The sequence below is a fragment of the Podarcis filfolensis genome, assembly GCF_964270895.1.
Source record: "Podarcis filfolensis genome assembly, chromosome: 11".
NCBI classification, from domain to species: domain Eukaryota; kingdom Metazoa; phylum Chordata; class Lepidosauria; order Squamata; family Lacertidae; genus Podarcis; species Podarcis filfolensis.
The window spans coordinates 42,051,299-42,067,932 of record NC_139613.1 but is presented as its reverse complement, the minus strand read 5'-3'; the positions used below and the strand labels follow the sequence as shown (position 1 = coordinate 42,067,932).

Sequence of the window (16,634 nt, the reverse complement as noted above, 5' to 3'; positions counted from 1 at the left end):
TCTTAGGGCCAACATTTTAGGCTGTTCTATCAGCTAAGCAGCAGCATTACTGCAACACATTAGAAACTCGAGCTAGTGCGGAATTTGGCAGCTAGGTCGTTCACTGGGGCAAGACGGTTTGAGCCCTGCACTGGCTGCCAATTAGTTTACGGGTTTTTACCTATAAAGCCTTAAAACTGCTCAGGACCACAATACCTCAAGGACCACCTCTCCCCATATGAATTAGCCCGGATGCCACAATAATCACTCGAGGTCCTACTATGTGCACCTTCTCTGTGAGAGATCCAGAGGGCAGCCAGATGAGAAAAGGCCTTTTTTGTGGTGGCTCCCTGCTTGTGGAATGCTCTTCGCAGGGAGGCTTGCTTGGCACATTCATTACATATCTTAGGGCGTCAGGCAAAAATGTTTCTCTATAACTAGGCCTTTAAGTCAAGAATTGTGGAAGCACAGTGTTGAAGCCTCTTCCGATAACACAAAAATCCCTCCACTTCACTAGGCAATTTACATACTTTTCCCTACACAGATGTACTTTCTGTAAAGTAATGTATAATATATAAAGAAGTCCTTTGTGTCACCCTGACATTTTGGAAATATGACAACAGCAAGAAAGCATTATTTGCAAACATGATATGACTTAAATCATTTAAAGACAAGACTAGGCTAGAAGGCAATTTTTAAAAAATACTCTAGGGAAACTTAAAAGAGAGCAAGTCCAACAGCACGCTTTCCACTGAGCAAGTCATGTTTAACATTGCTGCCATCTAGGGGAATTTGGCAAAACTTTCACATTTTGCAAATTTAAAATCATGCACTTTGTGGGTTCCGATATTGAGGACTAACTGGTCTTCAACTGGTAGGTTAGGACCCACTATTGATTTGCAGCCTCACTTAAGGCAGTTCGCAGCAGCAGCGCTAAAACCATACAAATATGGTAAAAAAATAAATGCATTTTTGATCTAAAGGTGAGGCTCAACTCTGAAAAGTTGAAGACGAATTGGCTGAACAACACAAAGCACCACGAGAGCTGCAAACTGGAACACAGGAGCGGCACTAAGTGCATAAAATATAATATATTTGATGTGACAGGAACTTACACTTCTCTGCCACAGTATCGCTACTCGAATCCTGTTAAGAATTCATGACTTTTTGCTAAACAATTCACCAACTTAAATGTGTCATAATTTTGTATTATCATGATTTATACTAGTCTCAGGTAGCAGTTGGGTAACCAAGTTCATTTAAGCAGAAAGAGTATACATATATTGGCCCAAGGTACTTTTGGATTAATCCAATTACAATAATTTCTTTAAAGTGAATTTTTTTATAGTATTATGTATCATGCTCTAAAAGCATTATAACAGATATGCTAAACCATCAGGAACATTGCAGAAGCAACATCAAAATAGTTTACACTTTACCCCCATAAATATTTTAGAATTAAATACATTTTTACAAATTGGATAAACTTCCGACTATTGTTGAATACGCAAATCTGACTGACTGTGGTCTGCGTTCCACATTCATTAGACTATTCAAATTCTATACAAGTATTCTAAATAAATGTTACAACATCCCTCATTCATGAGGGGTCTTCAGATTGCCTAGCTTCATTATGGAATGATTCAGATGTAAAATTAAAATACCAATTAAAACCAGTTATTTTAGAGTGAGGAAGTTTTAAGACCGTGCTTTGTAAATGGTTTGATTCAAAGAGTTGTTTATTTTAATAATGAGAATAATCAGTTTAGAAGCCTGATACAACATTGAATTAACCTATTCCTCTGTTATCTTACCAATCTGGACCACATCAGGGTCAATCAGCTCTATGAAGTATTGACTGTATCCATTTTTAATGTATTTCTGCACATTAATAGACAAGCTTTTCAGTATAAATACTAAAGTAGATGTTTCCATATATTTCCAATTGATCTGTTGTAGCATTAGATAAAAGTTAAACGAAGTCCAGTCCAGAAAGTTTTGACAGTTCTCATTTGTTTCTCCCAACTTTCAGTTCAGATGCCAATAATCCCCTTCATCTATATTCATCTTAATACATTGCATATGTATCAGCCACACTCATTTCTTCTTCTTTCCTTTACCTTTTTTACTTCCCTCTCCTTGCTGTAGGCTTTGGTCACTGCTTCCCATTTTCTGTGTCCTTGTTTTTAGTTTAGGAATTGTTTCTGCTGCATATAGCATCACTGCCTTACCTAAGGTGGGGGGGACGGGACGACAGAGGTAAAGGAGAAATGAGAGAAGACGCAACGAAAAAGCCCTTCCATTTTCCACCACCGCTGCTGCATTTACAAGGTAACTGGAAGTTACACAGGAAACCACCCAAAACTAGTCACCTGAAGCAGAAATGGGGAGCCTTTTTCAGCCCAAGGGTAACAACACCTCATAACTAACCTTCTGGGGGCTGCAATGGCAAGAGTGGGTACAGCCAAGCAAAGCATTGCTACATTCCTTTGCTACAAAAAAGAACCCATCTCAGTAACATGGTTCAGTTTGGCTGTGAAAGAGCCCTCTGTGAATGGAAGGGGCCCTTCGACTCACAAAGAGAACTGGGATCCTGCTGGAGTAAGGTAGCAGAACAGTAACTTAAGGTATGTCTACTGTATTTAGACTTATGCTTACAGAAGTATTTGGAAACGATCAAGGGCTCTAGCTGGCCCAAGACATTTTGGCACCTGAGGCAAACCACAAAATAGCCAGGGAAGAAGGGTTGAGGGAAGATCTACATCAGGAACAAGAGGGGAGGGAATAAATATCTACATCAGGAACTGTTGCCCCTGACGATCCTGCCGTCTGAGGCGGTTGCCTTACGTTGTTTCATGGGTGGGCTGGCCCTGGGTTTAGCATTTGTATTGATAGAATATTTTTTTTTAATACTGTACAGATACTAAGCCCAAATCAAGTCAGAGAGATGGGGAAGGGGCCTCTTGTACTGAAAGGTGCTGGTAGTTGAGTATATGTATAGTTTTTACTAGAAAAACAGTGCTCCCTAGGGAGCAGAGGGTGGTCTCATATGGCTGTAAGATTGCAGTCCTACCTCTAGCAGCCCCTTTTTGTAAGGAAGGTTTTTGCAGGACTTCCCACCCCTACATGTACACACACACCTTCTGGGTACCTAAACTTAGGTGTCTTTAGTTCAAAAATTATAATTTAAGAAAGCTAATCTCACTCACGTGTTGGAAACTGAGGCTGACATAGTTTGCCATCTTCTGTCTTCAGCTGAATGCGTACTCTTCCTCTATACTGTGCATCACGGTTCCACTCCCTGGGATACATTTTGTTTTTCTAGCATTTGGGGAAAAGGTTACCATTTTATAACCAGGCTTACTTAAAAATACATGCATACTATGACTGCAATATGAAGTCCACTTACTATTGAGTAAGACCCACACTAAACTCTGAGTAAAGATGCTCAAGACTGAACAATTAGTTTGCACAAGTTTTTCACACATTATTTTCGTAAACACAAGTTCCATAAGGTAGGCCATTATTCCCATAGCTCATAGCTTACTCTTAAGGTGCTTTCCAATCTAAGCACCTCTGATTACCATTAAAAACATGAACACTTTTTTGTAGTACACATACTTTTTACTCTTTGTAAAAACAAGCAACTAGTAAATACAAAAAAACATAAATAAAACTAAAGTGGACAGACATGTATACCTGTGGTATATTTTCCAATTACATTGAGAACTAAACATTATTATTACCTCCAAAAGCACATTAAGTCCAACTGCTGCACATACATCTTGAATTTCTGTAGATGTTGGATTTTCAACTGCCTAGAAGAGTCAGACATTTTTAGTTACTATCAGGTGCAGCTAAAATGGTTGATCACTCCAAGTAATAAAGCTTTTCTTGTGTATAAACTTTAAAAAATGCTCAATGAAGAGTTCAGTAAGTATTACTTTGCACCAACATGAGATATTAAAGTACTGTGGCAAGAACCAAATGTTCTGAGCTGGTGAAACACAACTATTAAGAATACAGGGTGGGGTGGGGCTGACATAGCCCTTTCAGTCTCTGGTAAATAAATTTTTAAAATGTCAAATCAAATACCTTTATTGGCATCACAATATAAAGTGTTTCAAATCACTAGGATAATTAAAAGGACAAGGGTGAAGCTGTCAAGGTTATAGGGTCACACTGTGGTGGTGTGCACTTAGATGTTCTGCTACACCCAGGCTATTTCCCAAAGGGATGGAAAACCTTTCGGGTAAAATTGTAGCTAAAAAGGAAGCTACTAGAGCAGTGGTATCTTTGCCCTGATCTGCTAGGAGGAACCTCATTTGATTTCTTCTCGGAGTTGTGGGCCGGAGAAGCAACATTTTACTCAGCATCAGTTGGCAAGGTCTGCTATGTAAAGGGCAATCTAAGAGAATGTGGTCCATTGAATCTGGTACTTCTTTGTTGCAGACACACAAACAGGCTTGATATGGAGTATGTGAGAATCTGCTGAAGGGAAAGCATTTAATCTTGCGAGCATAAAGGCTCTTCGATGGGAAGGGAATAGTAAATCCTTTAGGTGTTTGTGTATATTTAAAAATGTACACAATCATTAATTCCCTCCTCCACCTTTCTACAAATTATTTTTATGCATGGTATGTATATAACTAATTTCATACATAAACAGCTCAGGCTGTATACCGGAAGGGTGAAAGCTGGGTATAATTGCTCCAAATTGGGTATAATTGCTCCAAAAAGGGTATATAACTAAATTTATAATTTCTTTGCCAACCAGTTTTATTAATGTTACCAATTCTTTTACCCAACATTATTACTGCTGTATTATGTTTTTAGGTTGAACACCCCCATATTGTATATCCAATGAAAGTGTGTTTTACACATAATTAAATAAATAAATGTGATCTGCTCCTCCCCAATCCATAATTACTTTCTCAAGTGGTATTCTTCTTCCTTCTGCTATTGTCTTCTTGTTATTTATATAGGCAGGATATATGCAGATGAACCTATACCAAGAGAAAAGCAACACAAGTTGAAAGCTACTGGTGTATGTTTAGAATATTTAGTGCTGTACCCCACTCCAAGACTCAGCCTGAGACTCAACTTTAAAGTTCCTGCCTTGAGCCAACCAAAGTGGAGTTACAGCTGCCAGACAATGGCATGATCAACTTTTTAAAGAAAATACACTTTCCCCTTCACTTTGATTGCAAATATGAAGCATGGAGCTAAAGGCTTTGGCTACCACCCCCAAAGGCTGCAATACTTAACTAATCAATTGAGTAAGAACAAAATTAAATCAACTAAAAATGCATCTCTTGTTTAACCAGGCAGTAGACACATTATATTCGATACAGCAAATAACAATCAGATATCCAAATGTTAGCCTTATTAGCAAAACAGCACCATCCACATACAAGAAGGTGGTATTGGCAAGGTTAGAGGAACCTAAATTATTAATTTATTAATTTAATTTGTATACCGCTTTATCCCTGCAGGTCTCAGGGTGGTTCACAGGACAAAAAGTTTACAGAAGTATTAAAAAAATGGGGAAACCTCAAACCAACCTATTTAGGATTGAGCTTGCTCAATGGCCACTGCAGCGTACCCTGAAAATAAGGGAGTGTGGATGGAACAGAGAATGCTAGACATGGGCCAGGTGGACACTCTGAACAAGAACTGTACTGCAACAATATATACCATGTATTCCACTTATATTGTTTTAAGTGCCCATAAAACTTGCCAGTGTGAGCCATCATCTTAAAGGGGCCCATCTCTAACACAAGATGAATACATCCTTAAGTGAACTGCAGCAAATTAACAGCATTATAACCATAGAAATACATGTCTTATAATAATAATAAGAAGAAGAAGAAGAAGAAGAGGAGGAGGAGGGAAGGATCTCCATATGCATGTTTGTGTTAAAGCCAGGACGTAGTTCTGCAAAAGGTCTAAGAGGATGCTTACTTCCACGTATACCATCTAAGAAAGTATGGCTCTTGATTCCGAAACATTATTTTGCTTCCCCAATTACAAAAAGGGCATTAATTAATGCACGAAAACCCTTATGGTCTAATACCGTGGTTCCCAGCGTGGGGCACACGCCCACAGGTGAACAATTTGATTTTTAAGGGGGGCAATTCGAGAATGAGTTATCAACAAGTGAATGGCCTTTTAGGCTTCCTCCACGTGAATAGGAGTTCACTTTTTGAATAATAAGAATTTTATGTCACGGGGGCGGGAGGGGAGAGGAAGGCATCACGGTTTTAGAGATGCTTAGGTGGGGCACGGCCAAAAAAAAGGTTGGGAACCAGGTCGCTCGGCTATCAGGAGACACTTATCCCGCGGTTCTAATTACTTATAAATACGCTTTTTTATCCAAGGGCTGCCACAGCCGTCGAGCACCAGGCGCGGCGACACCGCCAGGAGAATAACGGCCACTTATAATAACTACCTTCCCCCCTCGGGGTCCCTAACCCACAGCCGGCAGAAATGGCGGGGAGCCGCCACAGAAAGAACCATAAGCACCGCGGACAGCACCGCACGTTACCGAGACTTATCGTTGGGCAAAGAGGGCGCAGCCCAAGCCATGGTGCCCGCGCCGCCGGCAGACCGGGCCGGGCCTTCAAAGCACAGCTCAGCGGAAGTTTGGCCGAGCCGCAATGGGAGACAGGAAACAGGGGGATGGAAGAGACAGGACCGGACGTCCCGCCCTCACCACCGCTAACGTTGCCCTTCGCTAATGGGTCGCGGGACTATCATTCAAAAGCAAAGCAAGCGAGAGAGAAAGAGAGAGAGAGAGCGTCCCGGCTTTGGGGACGAACCAATGAGAGGCCAGTGGTTCTGAGTATCGCGAGAATTGTAGAGGGAAAAGGTTACCGCCTCGCGAGAATTGAAGTTGCACCATAGACTTAAGAAAATTAGCATCTCGCCACCGCTTCCTCTATTTTTTTTCCCCTCGGTGGGCGGGAGTGGGAAACAAAGCGGACCAATCAGAATGCTAGCGTAGCGGCGGGTGGCTAGATAGAAGCACAGCATAGAAGTCAAGGTAGTTGCAAGCAGCGTAGTGGCGACATATGCCCCGCTGAATTGAATGGGGCTTACTCTTGGGGAGGTGGGCATGGGCGGGGCCGCGGGGACGCAGGGAGCGGCAGCTGCCCCCCCTCCACCCACCAAAAAATCAAGTAAATCAATACAAAATACTTAACTGAGGTTCTGCACACACACGCATACACCCCACATAAATCCTGGCTACGCCCATGTAAGTGGGCATAGAATTGCCGCAGCCTAAGAGTGGGGGGCGCTGCCGCTCAGGGATGTTATTTGAGAGGCAAAACCACGAGGTCTTGGGAGGAGAAGTCGCGGGCTGCACCGATCTCTCTCTTTTATTCTTAAAATAAAATTATTAAATAATAATAGAGAGGGAAGGGAAGGTGTCAGAGAGAAGCTCCCTCGGAGCGAGGGCTGCATCCAGACACGGGCAGCTCTCCGAGGAGAGGATGAGCGAGGGCGAGGACGGCAGGTTTCAAGTCTGCTTTCCGAAAGGTTTTCGGGGGTGCCAACTAGAATAAGATTTTTTTTGGGGGGGAGGCAGGTAAGCCCCGCCCTACATAATCGATCACAAGACGCAGCACATGCACACTAATTGAATGGCAATGCCCATCAACTTGGGGGGAGCAGGCCCCTCAAATGTTATTGGGCGCGGGCGGGCGAAGGGACATCATCCCCTAGGAGTTGGTTTCTATGCCCATCTTCTATTCCACGTTGTTTTAAATCGTTTTTATTTACATTTTTTATGGATAAGTTGCAGGATGGCTTGGAGGGCGCACAACACGTTTCAGCGTCACCACGAGTTACTTTCAAGAGAAGTCAGGTTTTTGTTTTAAAGATAGGGCCACAAAAGGAACCTTTTGCCACCACAGTATTGTAGGGAGGGGGTTCTACGTGAGTAGTTAGTAATATAAAGTTAATTAATTTGGGACACCATAAAAAAAATGGCATCACAGAATCAGAGGAGTGGTGTGTGTGTGTGTGTGTGTGTAAACACACTTCCGGCAACCAAAACTTCTTGGTGTGATGTGGGCTAGCTACCCCTTTTCTATGGCTTGTAAGAAAACACTCTTGGCCGAGGGAACTATTTCTTATAATCTTTGCATGTTCTCTAGGGGTTGTATCTGGGATCCTTCCAGAACAGATTGGAGCGTGCCCTCCTCTGGCAACATGCACAGAATTTTGCTTAACGGTTGCCATCAATTTGATTTTAATTAATTTTTATAATTGAAATGTTTTTAGAATGTTGGATTATTTGATTGTTTGATTATTTGATTGTTGTTAGCCGCCCTGAGCCCGGCTTCGGCTGGGGAGGGCGGGATATAAATAATAATAATAATAATAATTATTATTATTATTATTATTGGAGAGGAAGTTTCATTGCACAGGTGGAACTTCTTCACTAATATGACAACATCGCTGGATACAAGCCTAGTTTTCCAAGGGTAGGTGCCACTGCAGGGTGGTTGGCATTAGAAAAGGATGGTGGTGTTGGTTGGTTAAGGTGGGGGATAAGCAGTATTGCAGAGCATCAGATATAGCATCATTCCCATCTGTTCCAATGTGACTTGTGAACTTGGTTGGTTTGATTAGCATTTGGCTGGCAATCAAGGCCATTTCTCATTTTTCAAAATGCTGTTTATTGTCCAGAATGGGCATGGGAATGCGTATTCTGGAGACATTTCATGGCTTATTGCACCAGTCCTATTTATCCACGTATAGCTTCTGAATTTGATTGGTTTAAACAGGCACCAGGCAAAAACATTACTCTTCTCCCAGGCCTTTGGCTAATCAACCAACCTTTTGCCTTTTAAACTGTGTGTAGGCAGGTATTATTGTTTTGTTTGTTACTATGTTATGTATTTTTCTGTTTTTGTATTAGAAATCACCTTGTGATCCTTGGATGAAGGGTGGTATAATAAATGGATAGATAGATAGATAGGAAGTTGGTGTTCCAGGCCATTCCATTCCAGATGGCACAAATGGGTAAATTTGATGGTTTCAGGTCTAAAATATTGTTCACAAGTGTTTAACACAGTCCACTATTTTTGGGTGTAAGTTTTATTTATAAAAGGGGCCTCTCTGGCCTGTTTTACAACATGCCATAAAATAATATCTAATGGGAAACTTTTGCAGATGAACTCCTTAGTGCTCTTACAGTGTCATCCTATGTATTTTTTTACTCAGTCATAAATCTAATCTGTTCAATGGAACTTTGTCTCGAGTAACTGTGCATATGATTTCAGCCTCAAGGATCTCCCCCAGGGAACCAAGCAAACCTAATTTGCATTCATAGCAAGGCTTCATGTATGAATTTCACTTCTCTGCCCGTGCTTTATGTCAATGCAGCAATAGTGTCTTTGTCATCAAATATTAATAGAACTACTACAAAGGAATGTCACTAGACACACCTGCGTAAACTGTAATTGCTGCTTAAGATGCTAACAGATAATGCTGACACTGGGGAAACGTGGGATACGCCCCACTGTTTCATGCTGCTGCAATCTGCTGTGGCTTTGGTTCTATATAAAGGTTCAGCTATGCTGAGAATGTAACATTAACATTTGGCTGTATGTTACAGTTGTCAGTCAGGCCAATTGTCAGTGAAACCTTAGATTAAATTACATTTTTAAAAGTACATGTCAGGGCAGGAAACAGAACATCAAAGGCTGCATTTAAAGCTTACATAAACAGAGAAGATACATCAGTTTGCTTTAAAATTCCAAATGCATTTCCCAGCAGGGACTGCATATGCTTGACTCTCTGCTCTGCGTTGCAATGCACTTTTTGCAAATAATACTTAGACCTCAAACTCTGTTAAATATACAGAGTCTTGTGACACCCTTAAGACTTGGCACATTTATAGCATAGGTTTTTTGTGGACCATGCTATAATAAATGTGCTAGCCTTTAAAGGTGCTACGAGTCTCAATATTAACTGTGTTTTCCTGGTCAGCTGGAAGTTTTATTGCAATATTTTCTTAAATCTGAGCGCTATGTCTTTACAGATGTTTTATTATATGCAATTATTCAACGTGCACAAAATATTACAATTCATGTAAGAAGAAGAAAACACAAATTTTATTTCCCTGGCTACAATCCAAAACCACAGAAGGGTCCCCCTTTCTCCTTTCTTTATTCCTTCCCATACATATTTCCCCGGCGTGGTTCTCTTTTACGACTCTCCATAATATCCAGTCAGTCATTTAGAGCAATGCCTGTTGTGCCTTTGCACACCATCCAAGCTATTATTTTAAATTCAATAGTAAAAAAATCTTCCACCTTTCGCATTGATTTTGTCAGAACAAAGATTTTTCCAAGTAAATTTACACAGCCACCTTATTTCTGAAAGCTATTCTTTTACAGATGCATGTTTACTTTTCCAGTTCCTTAGGGCTGAATTTTTGCAGCAGGGAGATTGTTATACCCATGTAGGCTTCCCAGATGATTAGATAGTGATAATACAGTACAGTCATACCTTGAAAGATGAACGGAATCTGTTCCAGAAGTCCGTTCGACTTCCAAAACGTTAAGAAACCAAAGCACGGAACCTGTGTTGGATGTCCGAGTTCCAAAAGAATGCTAGAAAACTGAAACACTCACTTCTGGGTTTTGATCGTTAGGGAGCCGATTTGTTTGGGAGCCAAGGTCTTTGAGATCCAAGGTACAACTGTACAGCAGTCTCCCTACTGCAAAGGTTCAGCAGTGCACATTACTCATAGAGGAACCACAGGCCATTTTAGTCCTGCTTCTCATTCTCCTTGAATGCTTATACCTGACTGAATGTGGCCTTGAACTGTGATGACAGTACCTCTTTCTTACCTGATGGAGATGTGGAAAGGGGTATAGTATCTTCTGCAAGGCTATAATGTAGCCTACTGTACAAAAGTAGCTCTCATCTGTTATGCCACTCACTTTGCCTCTGGCCTTGCCAACTGCTGCCATGCAGACCCTAGAAAGTTGCTCATGAGAGAACCCAAGCCTTGGGCCTCTGGGACTCTCCCCCCCCCCCCGCCCGGGTGTATCAGCAACTCCCCCCAGAGCAGAAATATATTTCACTTTTGCAGCTGAAATCTCTAGATCAAAGTCCCCACCTGCTACTTTTATGAATACATTTTCTACTTACTGCCCTCTAGTTTCTTCAATGCTTTCATTCCAGTATACTTTGTTACATACTCATTTATTGATACTTGATTGTGCTCTGCCTTTGTTGACTTGTTTATACAGTGCCATAGATGTACATGGTACATGTTACTCTAAACATGTGGGGAGGAAACAACCAGAAAGAGTGTAGGTATTGCGTGGTCTGAGCAACGCTGAGAGGTGAATAGCCATGGATGCGGCAAAATTATGGAGAGAGGCAGGAAGACTGAAGCGCGACAATAGTAATCAAGTCAGGAAAAGACTAAGATATGAGTTAACATTTTGACTGAGGAGACAAGACAGGAACTTCTGGTCCTGTGTGACTGCATATCATTGTTACATACACTTATGCTGGAGACTCACCAAGATGTACAACACATTTTAAAATGCAAGGAAAGATTTAATTTTCAGGGGAAATGCAAAAGGCCGATAAGCCATGCAAATAGCAGATCTATCAAGTGTAGTTTTCCAAATATTCTGCTCCTTTTAAGGCAACCTGGATTCAAGCAGTATAATCCCTGTCTAACAACATGTTAATGTTTTGATATCCAAATAGAAACACATTAACTGTGCACTGCAAGTCTCAACAGGCAATTACTGCTCCAGCTGTGTACATTGATGATCACACCGCTGCCTGCATACAGCCAGGGCAAATCCCAAGAGTCACCCTACCTCCTCACTCATTAATCATTAAATGGAGCAACAGCACTGGTAAGGAATGAAATCAGCAATTAGCTTAGGTTTGGAAACGTAACTGATTTTAAATACAATTGTATCAAGAAAATGTACAATTGATCCAAATGAACTGGCTCAAGGTAACTGTGGATCTTAAAGTAATTCGAGTGTGCTGCACAAGACATATTTCTCTAACAATTTCACTGGCAAATTTACAACCATGTTCCTATCTTCAGTAAGCTGTTATCATGTTTCAATTCTTTATCATTGAACACACATGCTGATTTAGTTCTAGTTGTGCTTTCAAAAGGGTTTAGTAATGAGAATGCTTAAGCAAGTAAGGCACATGCCAAATTCTTTAGATGGGATAGTTGTGCTCAACCGAAACTGATCTGAATTAAAATTAAGATACTTTATCAAATCTAATCTGGAACGTATCGTGTAACAGCAAGCATTAATTTAAAATACTTGCATGTTTTACTATGATGCATCGTACAGAGAAGCTTACCACAACAACTTCTCCCTGTACTTGTTCTTTTAAATGTGTTTAAAACTCAACAGTGTTCCAAAATCTGGCCATGTCTTTGCCCAGGCAGGTGCATTATGTGACCCATAAGCGCAGCAAAATAACTATACAATGGTGATGGGATAAAATCAGGCCAAATCTTTATTGACGGCAGCAGGCAGGACAAAGGTTGGCATGGCATTGGATCCCAGGATCAGGTCATCATTCCTTAAGCCCATGTTGAAAGAATGGCTCCACTGGACTGCTCCAAACCTGTATGATGGGAGTCGGCCAATGTTGAACCTTGCTGTGGTGCAAGCCAAGCAAACGAGGTCTCACTGGGGGACCAGGGTGCAGATTCCAACCAGGCAGATACCGAATCCTCGCTTGGGTTTGCTGTGGTCAATCCTCCCCTCAGGTCCCTTATGGGGGTGTCCACTATACTATATTGATCCTGACCAATGCCATTTCTGCTGATTTCTACCGCCTAACCAAGGAAAGCCGTATTTCACTGTGGGATATGCTAAAAAATCCCCAACCAAGTGCCAATCAGGTAAGAGAAAAAAACATTTCTGGCCCTGTCAACCAGCAACCCAAAATGGCTCAGTGAAGGCTCTAACCCGAGAGCAAGCGGGCGGGAAGCTCTCAAAGCAAAATGAGCTCCAGGGGAAGCAGCCTTATATAGGCTTTCCCCCCCCTGCAGTGAGGGCTCATGGGACAGCTTTTTCCCATGAGCCCATCACACAGATAAGATACTGGGCAAAACCTTGCCCAGTATTTTGCTGCAATCTATGGGCCACAGCGCCACCAGGGGAAGCTGTCCCGTGTTTATTCGTCAATAGAGCAGGGTTTGTCATTATACATGTTTGACAGAGTCTGAGGTTTACATCTAGCAAAGTTCCTTGCTACTGCAGAACCGTATCAGACCACTTTCACATTACAGTCGTACCTTGGTTTTCGAACAAGCTTAGTTCTCGAATGTTTTGCCCCCCAAACGCTGCAAACCTGGAAGGGAGTGTTCCGGTTTGCAAACTATTTTTGGAAGCTGAACAGTTGGCTGCATGAACTTTCTGCAGCCAATCAGAAGCCGTGCTTTGGTTTCCGAACATTTTTGAAGTCAGATGGACTTCTGGAACAGATTCTGTTCGACTTTTGAGGTATGACTGTACAAGCCTTTAGCCATTTTCCAGGCAACTCTGTATCCTAGAATTCTCAAAACACAAATAGGGAAAAGTAACATGGGAAGTAGCCCTTAACAAGCAGAGAATAGTATACTCCATGTACAGTCAGACTATATATTTTAGGTTAAGCTTTCAAGAGTACTAGAAAGTGCTGAATTGCCTGAGGCGGTCATTAACATTCATTCATCTGGCAGGAATGGCTAAGAGAAGCTTGTAACACGGATCAATTAACAGATGGGACAGGAAGGGATTATGCAGGCAGAGTGGTGGCACCAAAAAGCAGATCAGTCCTGAAAAATACAGCCGAGTCTTTAGTCGATTCCAAGCAGAACTACATTTGTATGTGCACAGACGGCATATTTCTTGATTGGAGGAAAAGCTATGAGAGCTCCAGAACCTCGAGATATGATAAAAACCTCAACGCTACATTAAATTAATAACTATTTTTTTATCTTTTGGAAGGGAATGATGTAATAGTGGCAATTGTTTGGATTTCCCTGCAGGTTAAGGATTTGAAGACGACTCCCTAGACTTTTGCTGTCATTAAGAAGCTCATTTAAAGAAATGTTGAATAGTCTGTATACCTGACAGTTTCCCAGTGTCTGCTCCCCAAAATACAGTCGTACCTTGGTTCTCAAACTTAATCCGTTGCAGAAGTCCGTTCCACTCCCAAAACCGTTCAAAAACCAAGGTGCGGCTTCTGATTGGCTGCAGGAGCTTCCTGCAGTCAAGCAGAAGCTGTGTTGGACATTCGGCTTCCGAAAAAGTTCGCAAACCGGAACACTTACTTCTGGGTGTGCGGTGTATGGGAGCCAAAATGTACGAGTACCAAGGCGTTCAAAAACCAAGGTACGACTGTAGGCACAACAAACCTGAGAATATTGGGAACCAGCAACCTCATCCTGACATTAGAATTCAAAATAGGGGGGAGGGAGTGTACATGTTATGGGTCACAGGGAAAGGATGTTCCTTGGGCTGCGGAATCTCAGAAAAGGGTAAGTGAGGTGGAATGTGTTTGAGGTATGTTAAGTGAATCCAGCTTTCTGGTAGTGGAGTTAAACTCAATGTGAATGTTTATTGCAAAGGTCATCAGGCTTTAAATATAAATATTGCTCATCAACTATAGCTGATGCCTAATATTAATACTGAAATTGTGGGGTTTGTTTTTTAAATTTCAAATGTTGAGACATTATCCTGGGATTCCCAGTGGTCTGTGAACCATGTCCTCAATGGTGTTTCTGTAAAGATACATTTAAAAACCATACAGCACCTAGCACCTACAAAGCAAAAATAAGTGGTCTGCAAAGGCCCTCAACAATTTTCTAGTCCATGGGGGGAAAGTATGGAAACCACTGATCTAGCCTAAATATTAGACTGCCACAGATTTCAATGGAAGCAATACACACATGCTTAAATCTCTCCCACTGAATTCTGCCTAGATTGTAGTTATTACCATTTCCAGCAACAGAGGCTGGGAAGGCAGTAGCTGAATGATAGAACACATACCTTACAGAAAGCTCACAGGTTCAATCTCCTGGTAAGGTTGGGAATGACACTGGTCTAAAATACCGACTGCAGACAGGTCACCAATGACAATGCTGAACTAGATGGAACCAGTATTATGGCTCTGTATAAGACAAGTTCCTAAACATCGAACGGTACTTGAAGATGATTTTTCCCATTTTGTTTTCTGTTCCAGGAGTCCTGAAGCCATGCTCTTTAGAGTAAGGGGATACAGAACAAAACAAAATTTTCATTTTAAATCCCAACATAGGATCATGCTAACAAGACCTTTGATAGAACATCTGTCAGTGGCTCAAAATCTTAAATCAACACAATTTAAGCTGAAAGAATGCATTTAAAATGAAACAAGTTACACCTCACTGTAAAATTGTTGGTATATAAGAAATTGGGGTACAGGTGGAATCAGACTGTATGTTGGTTTTATGGTAAAACACATAATTTAGAAAGAAAGAAAAAACTTCAGATGACATAAAGCTGGGAGGAACGGCAAGAACTTCAGAAATAAGAATTAAATTGCAAAAAGGTTTTGCGTAAGCAAAATTGAAAACACCTAGGAATTATCTGATCACAAATTGTGAGCTCCAAGTTTAACCCTGGTGCAAAGATTATAATGCTAGGCATGCACATATCTCCCATTAGCATGAATGGGCAAACCTACTTGCATCAGAAAAAAGGTAAATGCAATATGGCGTCCCACTAACAGTGTTTTAGGGCAATACGCTGTTCCATTTCTGTTGGCATCTTCATATCTTTAATGGATCTAATTCTAGGTCTAATTCCATATTTCACTGTAATGAACAAATGATAGTAAAGGCATATTGACAAGGAGCTGTGATGTGTAAGCATGCTCAACTAAACATGCAGCTACTGATTCACGGTTTGGAGAAGAGAAACTGAAAGGAAAATGTGAAAACTGCTCTAAAAATAAAGTCCAGGAACAAATTAATATGCGAACAATTTAATTACAAAATCATACACTCACACAGATGTTTATTTATTTATTGGTTTGTTTTTTAAAAAAAGAAAAAGCATTTGGCCATGTTAGTATTTTAGCCCTTTTTCAGGAGGCGGCTTGTGTACAGGGCCTTTAACATCCCTCCCTGGCTCAAGATTGAGGATACATCATAAAGGTCACCATCAAGAAGCTTAAAGAGGCTACATCAAAAAGATTGTTGTTTTATATATATATATAAAAACCACCACGGGATTCTCCACTTAAAAGCTGTCACTCACTACCTTTTGGTCCAGAGAAGAACATTTTAAAGAGGGCGACAGACAAGTGACAAATGTATTGTCCATACACATTTATTAACTCTAAGCTGTGAAAATGTGGTATGTATTCTTGAAAAGTGTGCTTGCTTGACAGTTAATACAGACACTGTAAAATTAATATTGCCCTGAAGATTGAGACGAGCTCTGAAAGTTGACATGTTAAGCAAAGATCTCCACTGGGTTTGTTAACTATCTTGCCCTATCAAATAGAATTTATTTATCATCCTCAGATTCCATTTTACATAGTCTAATTCTGTTCAAATATCCATTCTTGCCGACACCTAACACAAAGCAGAAGCAGAGCAAACT

At 41.0% G+C, this 16,634-nt stretch overlaps 1 protein-coding gene and 1 long non-coding RNA gene across 2 annotated transcripts; one reads left to right on the top strand and one right to left on the bottom strand.

The window, feature by feature from the left end:
* Window positions 1-156: 156 nt before the first annotated feature.
* LOC310745054 lies at window positions 157-1,974 on the top strand. The gene is made up of 2 exons (XR_014539868.1): window positions 157-252; window positions 283-1,974. It is a non-coding gene; the product is annotated as an uncharacterized lncRNA (long non-coding RNA).
* SRP19 (signal recognition particle 19) lies at window positions 1,052-7,308 on the bottom strand. Its single transcript, XM_083577235.1, has 5 exons — window positions 6,527-7,308; window positions 4,910-4,985; window positions 3,726-3,797; window positions 3,189-3,300; window positions 1,052-2,210 (listed from the first exon to the last, which is right to left on the bottom strand). The coding sequence occupies exons 1-5, from the start codon at window positions 6,565-6,567 to the stop codon at window positions 2,077-2,079; spliced, it is 435 nt and encodes a 144-aa protein (XP_083433361.1). The 5' UTR covers window positions 6,568-7,308; the 3' UTR covers window positions 1,052-2,076.
* Between the last annotated feature and the right edge of the window lie 9,326 nt (window positions 7,309-16,634).

What these genes read in the sequence shown, in the direction of transcription:
- SRP19 (XM_083577235.1), bottom strand. Translation starts at nt 6,567, where the DNA reads ATGGCTTGGGCTGCGCCCTCTTTGCCCAACGATAAGTCTCG. An exon ending in TTGCCCAACGATAAGTCTCG is followed by an intron (nt 4,986 to 6,526) that starts GTAACGTGCGGT and finishes CTCTTGGTATAG; the next exon opens with GTTCATCTGCATATATCCTG. An exon ending in GACTTAATGTGCTTTTGGAG is followed by an intron (nt 3,301 to 3,725) that starts GTAATAATAATG and finishes CCCAAATGCTAG; the next exon opens with AAAAACAAAATGTATCCCAG.